At 40.1% G+C, this 11,345-nt stretch overlaps 1 protein-coding gene across 4 annotated transcripts in view; it reads right to left on the bottom strand.

The window, feature by feature from the left end:
- Window positions 1–11,345, bottom strand: part of Crebrf (CREB3 regulatory factor) — a 74,789-nt gene that overhangs the window by 10,805 nt on the left and 52,639 nt on the right. For all 4 annotated transcript variants that reach the window (XM_005349019.3, XM_026780797.1, XM_026780798.1 and 1 more), the window contains 4 exons: window positions 7,705–7,902; window positions 5,364–5,553; window positions 3,389–3,462; window positions 2,282–2,404 (listed from right to left, as the gene is read on the bottom strand). In XM_005349019.3, coding sequence (XP_005349076.1) covers window positions 2,282–2,404; window positions 3,389–3,462; window positions 5,364–5,553; window positions 7,705–7,902 — 585 coding nt within the window. The remainder of the gene's footprint in view (window positions 1–2,281; window positions 2,405–3,388; window positions 3,463–5,363; window positions 5,554–7,704; window positions 7,903–11,345) is intronic.

Below are 11,345 nucleotides of genomic sequence, written 5' to 3'. Positions count from 1 at the left end.
AAAAAAAAAAAAAAAGAAAAGAGGAAGCAGGTGGATTAAAGGCACACACCTTTAATCCCAGCACTTGGGAGACAGAGGCAGGCAGATCTCTGTGAGATTGAGGCCAACTGGTCTACAAAGCGAGTTCTAGGACAGCTAGGGCTATACAGAGAAACCCTGTCTCAAAGAAAGAGAGAAACAGAGAGATGGACAGACAGACAGACAGACAGAAGAGGAAAGAAAGAAAGAAAGAAAGAAAGAAAGAAAGAAAGAAAGAAAGAAAGAAAGAAAGATGAAAGAAAGATCAGATGATATCTACAAACAATGAAAGGCATACCTAAAGACTGGATCATAAATATCATAACCTAGCCTACTGTTATTTCAAAATAAACTGAACAATAGTGAAGAAAATGCCGTAAGACATGAAAGAGGAAGAAGGCTCAGTGTATATAAAGGCACTTGCCACCAAGACTGATAATCTGAGTTCCATCTATGGAACCTACATGATGTAAGTCCTCTGACCTCCATATTCATGTCATAAGAAGGGAGGATTGCCTGAGTTTGAGGTCAGTTTGAACTACATTAGAAAGACCATCAAAAAGTGGAAGGGAGATGGTAAGATGGTTCAGTGGTAAAAGTGTTTGCTGCCAAGCCTGATAACTTGAGTTTTTGCCCTAGGACCCACATGGTAGGAGAGAGCCACTCCTCCAAGTTGTCCTCTGACCTGGTAAACAATGAAAATAAAAGGAAAATTCCTTAAGCTAACAAACAAACAAAAGCAACAAGAAAAGGTGAGGCTATGGCTCAGGGGTAGTAGTATTGTTGAGTGTATTTGAGACCCTGACTTCCATGACCCCCCCCCCCAACCCCACAACATGACACAAGAGCACTAAGAGAAAGTGAAAATGAAAAAAAAAAAGAAATGAGGAGACAAAAGTGGTTCAAGAAGAAGTAACAAAGAGTAGAGATGAGCAAGGCAGATCTGACATACAGGTGTTCAGGTGTCCTCAGGAGAAGCAGAAGAAGCCCAGTAACACAGAAACCTCAAAGCACACTGAGAGAAACAAGGGAGCAGGAATCTTATGTATCTAATGCAAGGGTAACAAACAACCCACCAACAAACACTAATTCAAGCCGGGTGGTGGTGGCGCACGCCTTTAATCCCAGCACTCGGGAGGCAGAGGCAGGCGGATCTCTGTGAGTTCGAGACCAGCCTGGTTCCAGGACAGGCTCCAAAACCACAGAGAAACCCTGTCTCGGAAAAAAAAAAAAAAAAAAAGAAACACTAATTCAGGGATCAGTTCTTTAACAAAAACACTTTATGCCAGAAGAAAATGAAAAACATCCTCAGGACATTCAAGGGAAGAAAATATATGCCAAGCACTTTGCAACAGGTCAAACTGTCTGTCTAGTATAAGAGAACACATACTTAATGGGTATGCAAAAGCTTTTAAATAAAAAACCAAAAAGGTAAAAAGTAATTTTATGATATTAAGTTCTCCCTCAAACCAACACATGAAAACTGGGATGCTTTTAAAGAATACTGGAAGTTCTTTGAAAGAATACATAAAATCAGCTGGAGTGGTGATGTTGTACACCTTTAATCCCAGCACTCGGGGAGGAAGAGGCAGGCAGATCTCTGTGAGTTCGAGGCCAACCTAGTCTAGAAGAGCTAGATCCAGGACAGGCTCCAAAGCTACAGAGAAACCCTGTCTCGAAAAAAACCAAAAACCAAAAACCAAAAAAAAAAAAAAAAAAAAAAAAGGCTGCTATAAAATCGTCCATCTACTTAGGTCAAGCAAACTGCCTTACTGCTTTCTGTGTGCAATTTCACAGGCAAACAGTGACTGTCTAGGAAAGTACTTGTTTTTTGACCTATTTTTCATCTGAGATTGTTTTTGATTATACTCAAGATGAACACTAGCTTTTTACTGTGACAAGTCTGGGGCTTTCTGGGACAGCAATAAGCTGTGCAGCCCTGTGATTCACTCTTAGTGCACCTCCTGGCCCTGCAGTATCTCATATGTCCTAGTCATTCCTCCCACAAGCCACCAACCAGCCTGGCCTCTCTAGTCCTCTCCACTATGTACAACCTGGTCAGGGATGAGAATCCAGAGGCACAAGTTTGTTAGGCTCTCGTAAAAATACTGACAGTGATAAATCCTGGGGCAGGGCGGGAGGTGATGAGGCAGGAATGAAGTGGGGAGAGCACTGAGAACATGAGTTTCCTTAAAATGACAGAACTCTTTGACTCTGGCACCACACAGTACAAGCTGTTGCTATCTAATAATGTTCTCCTTACCGAGTGTGTCCTTAATGAGGATTTCAAGTTTCTGCCCCATGCTGGGTCCTCTCTCTTCTCTTGGATTCTGAACTCGGTTTACAATGTCTTGTTTGATGGAGTTGATTACAAACAATAAATTGTCTAGAAGACAGAAGCAAACACTTAGAATATGTCACTAACAAGGGGGAGTTTGCTTTTAATTATGTAACAAACTATATTCGATAAAAAGAAAGGGCTATGCACACAGCTCAGGATTGAACACTCACCTACTAGCATGCACAAAACCCTGGGTTAGATTCTTAACTATGTAAAAAATAAATAAGAAAACAACAAAATAACCTAGAATATGAGGCGTGTCAAAAATATGAATTCTGTTGGATATGATGGTGCATATCTTTAACTCAATACTCAGAAAACAGAAGCAGAAGGACCTCTGAAAGTGTGTGGCTAGCCTGGTCTATAACAGCAAATTCTAGGCTAGCTAAGCCTACAATGTTGAGATATTCAACAATGGCAAAATAAAAAAAATTAAAAAAGGAGAGAAAGAAAAGGAGTCTTAAATTCTCATGCAATTCGTAAGATTTAAGAAATTCCAGAAATCTTTATTTTAATATATATAGAGGGATTTCAATATGTAACCAATGTGAACAATACAGACCTACAAAAATCCACAACTGAAAAGAAGGGAAATAGTAAAAATCAATAGGCCACACTGGCTAACCTAGAAATACAACCATAACAAGGAAAACTGGACCATGAATTAGCGTATGTCAACAGTAGTGTCATTTGCCTAAGGAACCACAAATCTTGTCAATCTTGAAGACAAGAATGAATTGACAGTGGGCATGTGACTTTCTAAATAGATAAATGCAAATGAGGAGTGCCAACCTGGATGGTGGTGGCTTACACCTTTAATCCCAGTACTTGGGAGGCAGAGACAGGTGGATCTCTGTGAGTTTCAGGCCAGCCTGGTTTACACAGTGAGTTCCAGGACAACTGTGGCTGTGTTGTCTCAAACCCTCTCCTCTCACAAAAGAACAATAAAAGAGGAGAGCCAAATAGTATGCTCAAGGAGGAGAATATGCAAACCAAGGAGAAAAAGTGAAACTGAAGACTGGGGCTTACCGTATTCAGTGTTGAGGCCCCACAACTTCACTTTATTAGCTTCATATTGAGCTTTCTTCTTTAGTCTACAAGCTCTGTGAAAGGAAGAGCTACTATCAGTTTATTTTTCACTTCAAGAGCTGTCAGAATATATTTCCATAAATAAAAGATTTTTTAAAAAAAGAATGATAGTAGCAAAAGGATTTGCTATTATTAAACACCCTTCTTTGAAATTGCCTTCTTTTTCTTCTGGTATGTGCGTGCATTAGAGAGTGTGCGTGAGCATGTGGGTGTATGTGTGCATGCATGGTAGAGAGCAGAGAGTTTATGTGAAGGTGGCATGTGTGGAGGTCAGAAGACAGGCTTTAGAAGTTGGTTCTCTTCTTCTACTGTGGGATCTGGATACCACACCTGCTTCATGAAGCTTGTTCTTGTACTTGCTGAAGTCACCTCTCTGGCATCCATAAGGCGTTTTTTTTTTTTTTTAATTTATTTTTATTTACATGTACGTCAATATTGAGTAAAAAGCCTTATGTATGTAGGTGCCTACAGAGGCCAGAAGTCACTGGATCCTTGTGGAGCTGGAGTTACAGGCAGTTTTGAGCACCATGTGGGTGCTGGGAACAGAATTTAGGTGTTCCCTGGAAGAGCAAATATTCTTATCCTCTGAGCCATTCTCCAGTCCCTAATATTCCTAATAGTAACTCTAAGTCACTTGTTTAATGATATCTATCAAAGAACTGAATTATAAAGCACACATCACCATTTATCCAAATCAACTTTTAAAAATTAAGCACACATTCAAAAACTAGAGCTGTTATGTAGATACTTATTAAAGTAACTTTAACAAAATAAGCAAACAACAACAGACAAGACTCCAACTGCTGTAGAAGATTTGAAGAAAGTAAAGCCCCATCTGTCGTGGTGGATGTAAAACACTTCTCAGTTACTCTGGAAGGCAGCATGGTTGATAGCTTTTTTACAAAGATAAACCATACAATATAGACCTGGGCATTTATTCAAAAGGAATGTAACTCATACCCACACAAACACCTGTAAGTCAATGTTTAGAGTAGCTTTATTCAAACATGCCAAAATCTGGAAGGAACTCCAAGGTCCTTTACAGCAGGTAAGCAGATAAACTGTGTGATATTCCTATAAAGACTGACTATACAGTAATAAAAGAAATCAGTAGCCCACCATTTGAGACACCATGGATGGGTCTCAAATGTGTCACATTAAGCTAAAGACAGACAGACTAAAGACTACTACAGTACATTATCCCTATGACATTCTGGAAAAGGACAGATCACTATGAGATACTGTTAATTTAAAAAGAAGAGGAAGAGGAAGAAGAAAAATCAACAGGGTCTTGAGAGATGGCTCAGCAGTTCAAAGCACTGGCTGTTCTTCCAGAGCTCCCTGGGTTCAATTCCCAGCACCCATCCAATGTCACACAACCATCTGTGGATCCAATACTCTCTTCGGGCTTCTGTGGATGCCAGGCCTGCAAGTGGTATATGGACATACATGCAGGCAAAACACCCATACACATAAAATAAAACAGATCAATGGTTGTGAAAGGCCTAGGGTGAGGAATTTGTTTTTATAATTTTCTAAGGTGATAAAAACGTTAATGTATCTCATCTTGATCATGTTGGTGGTTAGTTATTATGTTCCTCAAGCTTATAATATTATACCTAAATGGGTGAATTTTACTTTTAACTATCTTCAATCAACCTCACTTACCAAAAAAGCAAACCTGAGTTTTAAGGCTTTCAAGTTATACCATAATACAATGCACTGACTCTGTTTGCCTCATCCCCAATACTTTTACTTAAGAGCATAAATGCCATCTTTACTTAAAACATCAACAAACCTTGCTATAGTAGCTATTTAGCAAATAATTTCTGAAAGTCACCTGTTCTACAAAATCTCAAGGTCTAATCTTACCCCCTAGAGACTACTCACATGGGTGAACATCATTAGAATTTACCTGGAAGCCAGTTTATTTTTTTCCTTCCTTGACCTTGGCCGGGCTGTTAAGGGAAGCTCACTGACTGGAGTCAGGTCACTAATCACTTTATTCAGCTTTCGTAGTTCATTACCAATCTGGAGCAGTTTTTTAGGGTTTGGAGTCAGGTCTTCCACATCAGTTCTCCGTGACTTCTTAACTGCATATTTCCCTACAGGTCATTTGAAGGGAGTTTAAGTTAGATCATTTTAGTGAAAAAGACATGCAATTTCTTTTTTTAAATTAATTAATTTATTTACTTATTATGTATACAATATTCAGTCTGTGTGTATGCCTGCAGACCAGAAGAGGACACCAGACCCCATTACAGATGGCTGTGAGCCACCATGTGGTTGCTGAGAATTGAACTCAGGACCTTTGGAAGAGCAGATAATGCTCTTAACCTCTGAGCCATCTCTCCAGCCCAAGACATGCAATTTCTATAGTCACCATCAGTCACTTTTCATTTTAGATGCCCTGGCACATTTCAGGAGATACAGAATGTTTAACTTCCTAACTTAGAAGGGCTAGCCTCTCCCTCTGCCTAGTCCTGCTGCTAGAGAAATGGAAGTACCCTAGGGATACATCTCAGTGAGTGGCAGAATTACTGACTGGATGCATGAAGCCCTGGATTAAACACTGTATCAGTGCTACTCCCCTCTAGGTTTGAACCCCTGTGTATCAAAGTCCTAACTCTCTGCATAGAAGGACTAAGTATCTGACACAAAAATCCAGGTAAGTTTACCTAAACCAATTCATGATACTAAGAATAAAGAAGCTGTTAGACAAAAAAAAAAAAAAAGGAGGGGGGTCACCTTGTTTTAAAAGCTCCTCTTCAGCTTCCTCCTTCACTTCCCTCTCTTCTCTCCATCTCCTAAATGCCCAATCCAGTGAACCCCAGGGCCTCACGCATACTAGGTAAGCATGACCCCTGAGCCAAACCCCAGTCCCAGTTCATTCCTCTCAAGTATTACTGCATGCCCAACAGCTTTCCTAAGACTCATCACAAGCTACCTGGAATTATTGACTGGACTTCATTTTTTCATTTGTTTTTTTTTTAAGTCTGGATATAAAAATTCACTGAATGTAGTATAGATCTGTGACTAGAAAAACAAGGCCCCAGTATCAGAGAGACTGGGGATCAATTGTTGTCTTCCAAAATGCTCAGCCAGTGAAGTTTGTGGCATGAGTGTGCACTCTTTACTGATCTCACTCATACCTTCTCTCTGTCTTTTTGACAGACTATCTGGAGCTACTGTGAAAACAACAGAAGAAATTCTATGTAATCACAGCTTTCTGGATTCATAATTCCAGTCCTGATCTACTGTACTAGGTAGTTTTGAATGTCAACTTGACAGAAGCTAGAGTCATTAGAGAAGAAGGAGCCTCAGTTGAGGAAATGCCTCCATGAGATCCAGCTGTAAGGTGTTTACTTAGTGATCAATGGAGGAGGGCCTAGCCCACTGTGGGTGGGGTCATCCCTGAGCTGGTGTTCCTGGGTTTTGTAAGAAAGGAGGTTGAGTAAACCATACAGAGCAAGTAGGCAGCACTCCTCCATGGCCTCTGCATCAGCTCCTACCTCCAGAATCCTACCCTGTTTGAGTTCCTGTCCTGATTTCCTTCAGTGATGAAATAGCAAAGCTAAAATGCAACCCTTTCCTCCACAACTTGCCTTTTGGTCATGGTGTTTCCTCACAGCAATAGAAACCCTAACTAAGGTATCTACTGAAACCATTAACTTCTCCTGATTTCTATAAACTCCCCTTTTCCACTTTTTCCCCTTTTCTTTTCTTCCTGTCACCTTTTACAGTTCAATCTCCCCATTAAATTAAGTCTGCGGTAGAAGAAAATGAGAGTGATGAGGAAGTTCTTCTGCTTTCTCCCTAGTGTGTTGCTTGTTTTTGGACAGGTCAAGAAGCAGCAGTCTCTTGGCCATTTCTTGGAGTGGAGGAAAAGGGGACCAGAAATGATGGCTATCCACCCCGACGGAAGCTTTGTGTAAGAAGGAACAATTATGACTAAAAAGCTCTCTTCAATGCCCTCTCTAGCTGACTGTGAAGGGCTGAAAACCCACGCACACTAAGCATTAGGGTACATTATCTCTGTTTACAGTGACACCAGACAGATATGGTGGCATATACCTATAGTCCTACAATCTGGAAGAAAGAAGTAGAGGGATTCAAAGCTCAAGGCCACACTGGGTTACAGAGTTAGAGGTCAGTCTAGATTACATACCAAGAGCCCATCTCAAAGGCTCAAAATAAAATACCTCCACCCCCTAAAAAAGAGAAATGGGCACTAAATATTTCTGAACCCCTCTTACCATGATGTAAACCATTTCTCTGGTACATATTACTTGGCAAGGTGTCTCGGTTCCACTCAGATGGCCTCAGAATCCTCTCTTGTTGTGATTGTGTAAGTTGTTCACTGTATTCCCAGAAGTATCTTCTTTTCCCTCTCTTCCGAGAAGATGCGGAGGAAGCCATCTCCTTCAAGTCCTCTACAGAGTCGTTTTCGTAGCCTTAAAAAAAAAATGATTCCACAACATCAAGCTCCATACATTCACTAAGTCTCTCAGAACAAACGAAAAGATCCTTCTATTGGTAACTTGAGACACTGTCTTTCATCTGAAGCATAACTAACATGTTAAAAACACTAAATCAAGTTTGTACAGTCCAGTATGTAAATCTTAAACTCATAAACATACAGAAATTAATAAACATTAATATAACATATATTAATAAACTACACAGCTCTCTTGACACGTGCTTCCCTTTAATTTTGGAATTTAGCAGGAGATGCTGCAGTATCATCACAAGATTAAGAAGATAATTAAATACAATTGTAGGACTCAAAGTGCCTTTATACTAAGAAACTCATAAAAGATGCAACCAGGCACCACAACAGAAACATAACTTTGCTGATGTCTGGCTTTTTAAAAGTCAAGTATGCTGGATGTCTCTCTAACTCTGTTCAGATTATGCAAAGCTTGGAAAAGATGCCACCACTGGTGCTACACACTGGCCTTTCCATGGAAGTACTCACACATGTGTATAACTTGAATTGCTGGAAAGTTTAATGCTGTTGTCAAGTATGGAAAAAAATTATCCCAGTTAACCATGTTGGTTTGGGGTTAGAAAGAACTGGTCTAGAAGAGTTCAAGTACATTTATTCCATGTGTACAAGAGTACTGCACTGTATTAATTATGTAAGGTCTTATCTAGATGAGGTTGGTTAAAGAAAGTAATAGTCTGTAAGTAAAAAAAGGAGCCATTATAGAATGGTACTTAGGTACTGCACCTGTGATTTCTACATGTCTGCTCAAAGAGCTGTGCACACGGCTACAGTGCCATCCTAGCTTCATAAGCAGCACTGATTTTCCTCTACATTTTATTCTACTCCTTTTGAAAAAGTACAAAATGACTAGCAAATAACATACAGGCCCATTCTAGGTCATTCTTTAGTGGACCTGGTACTTCCTATACATTGAAGGGTATATTTCCCTTACTAGTGAGAAGTTCCTTAAAATACTTAATTCTGAGCTTCTGGGACCAAAATCAGCATAGGATGCCTAGTAACCTAAAATACCTTTAGAGAATGATCATAATAGATGAACTCCACAAGGCAGTGGAAGTAGGGGATGGGTATATGCCAAGTAAAATGACCACATTTTCCTTCTGAAACATGACTCTGGAACTATCCCTAGAAAGTGATAACACCTTTTCATAGGGAAAAAACTTTGAACATTAGAATTTTATCAAGGTTTCTTCAGAGTCACAATCAGGAGAGTATGATTCTATTTACATAAAATCTAGAACAGACAGAAGGAAAGAGATCCAGTAGCTCTAGGGGGTTCGGGTGGAGTAAGAGTATGACTATACGGGAATACAAAGGAATTTAGGGGATAATCAAAGCAGTTTCTGTACCAATGTGGAGGTTGTTACACAAATGACTCCATGTATCTGTCAAAACTCATACAAACAAGGTACTCTTACAGGGCACACTACAAGCAGAGTCGGTTTTGTTGTGTGACAATTGTACTTCAACAAACAGAATTTTAAAAAGAAATCTGGATTGTGACTCAGTGGTTGGGTACTTGCTTGGCATGTGTAAAGCTGAGGGTCTGTACTAAAAAAAGATAAATATTAAAAAAGATGAATTCAAAGATTAAAAAAATAAAGTCAAAGAGCAGGATGTCTCTGAGCAATGGTTCAGATAAACCATGCACGTCATTCTGCACATTTACAGTACATTCCTGTGTGGCTAACAACAATGAATGTAATGTTCCTCCTTTTCTGACCCTTAAAAAGCGTATACCTACACAGAAATAAGGTCTATGCTACTGCTTATGCTGCATGTGCTTCACCTCATCACTGCCCAAAGATGTCACAACCATGATACAATTTCAAAGTGCAGAACACACCGTGACAATGAAGCTTAGGTTCTTCTCTTAAAAAAAGAAGTACATGGGCAAGCGAGACGATCACTTGCTATCCAACTTGAGCCTGACCCCCAAGACCCACACGGTGTATAGAGAGAACTGACTGCTACAAGTTGTCCTCTACATATTACTGTGGCACCCCCACATACACAATAAATAAATATAATGAAAAATTTTAAAGCGGTGTACAAGGTAAGTGTGTTGGGTACACAAATAATAGCTTTGACCTATTATTTGTGCATATATTTTATTTTCAATTAAAGGATTTTACCTGTTGTAGTTATCAACCCACCTTTAGAAAAGAGGCAAGGGTCACATTGTGCCACCAACTGAGGCATTTTTAACTGGCATTTGCTTCACAGTGGCTACACAAAAAAATTACTGGCTCATAGAAATCTCTCACCCTAAAACAGATGGATAACCAAAACAATCCTGTCTCCCTACTACCACCATTCATAACAAGTGTTTTACACATTTAATTTTACTCTAGTCCAAAGCAGAGGAAAAGACTTTATTCCACTTCCTCAAGCAATTCCCTTTTCTCTCCATATTTCCATATGTTCCCTTAGACAGCATCTACCTCTGGCAGTGTGCAGGTCGCAAGACACTTTCATTCACTCAATACTTGGGCAATTTATTTGACATTTCTAAGACCCTGGGAGGAAGAGATTGCCTCAGTTGCACAAGTTAACATGATGAGAGGGGCCTGGCATGATTAGCAGACCTGAGGTGAGTCAAGTCTTATGACTCAAGGAGCCTTGCTCTGAGTCCACATCTTACTCCCCTGCCTAACTGGTTGAATAATCTAAAAAGTCTTGCTAACTTTTAGATCAGAGTCACAACAACGTTTATTTCTTCATCCCACCTAAACCAAGTATTAGATTTACTTATGTGTTCAATCTTTTCCCAAGGAGCAGTTAAGATGCCAGCTTTCTGGCCCAGCCTTGGCTAGTAACATGTCCCATAAATTTATCACCACCCCACCCCCAACTCACAGAGTGTCTCTAGCCATATGCTTTTCAATATAAAGAGCACGGTAACCAAGTAGAATGCAGAAAAATGACATGCTCACATCACTGATCTAACATTCTGAGAGGCTGTTCGTTTGTCTCTCAAAATATGCCCTAAGAAAAACATTCCTGTAACAGAAGTCTCACTACCACCACCACCCAAAAGAATCTGTGGCTAAGTTAAGTTTTACAAAACTATGATCCTATTTCTTTGGCTGGCCAAGCCACACAGTGCATAAGCATATGAAGAGACTTTGACAAAGACTAATGTAGTGGTGCACACCTTTAATCCCAGTACTGAGGCAAGCAGATCACTTTGAGCTTGAGGACAGTCTGGTCTGCTGTAGAGAGGCCCTGTCTCAAAAACAAAAGATGATAACAAAAGAGAAAGACCTTGAGCCGGGAGGTGGTGGCGCGGCGCACGCCTTTAATCCCAGCACTCGGGAGGCAGAGGCAGGTGGATCTCTGTGAGTTCGAGACCAGCCTGGTCTACAGAGCTAGTTCCAGGACAGG

This window comes from Microtus ochrogaster, chromosome 7 (assembly GCF_000317375.1).
Source record: "Microtus ochrogaster isolate Prairie Vole_2 chromosome 7, MicOch1.0, whole genome shotgun sequence".
Lineage (NCBI taxonomy): Eukaryota > Metazoa > Chordata > Mammalia > Rodentia > Cricetidae > Microtus > Microtus ochrogaster.
The sequence above is the reverse complement of the archived record's forward strand: the minus strand, read 5'-3'. Positions and strand labels throughout refer to the sequence as shown.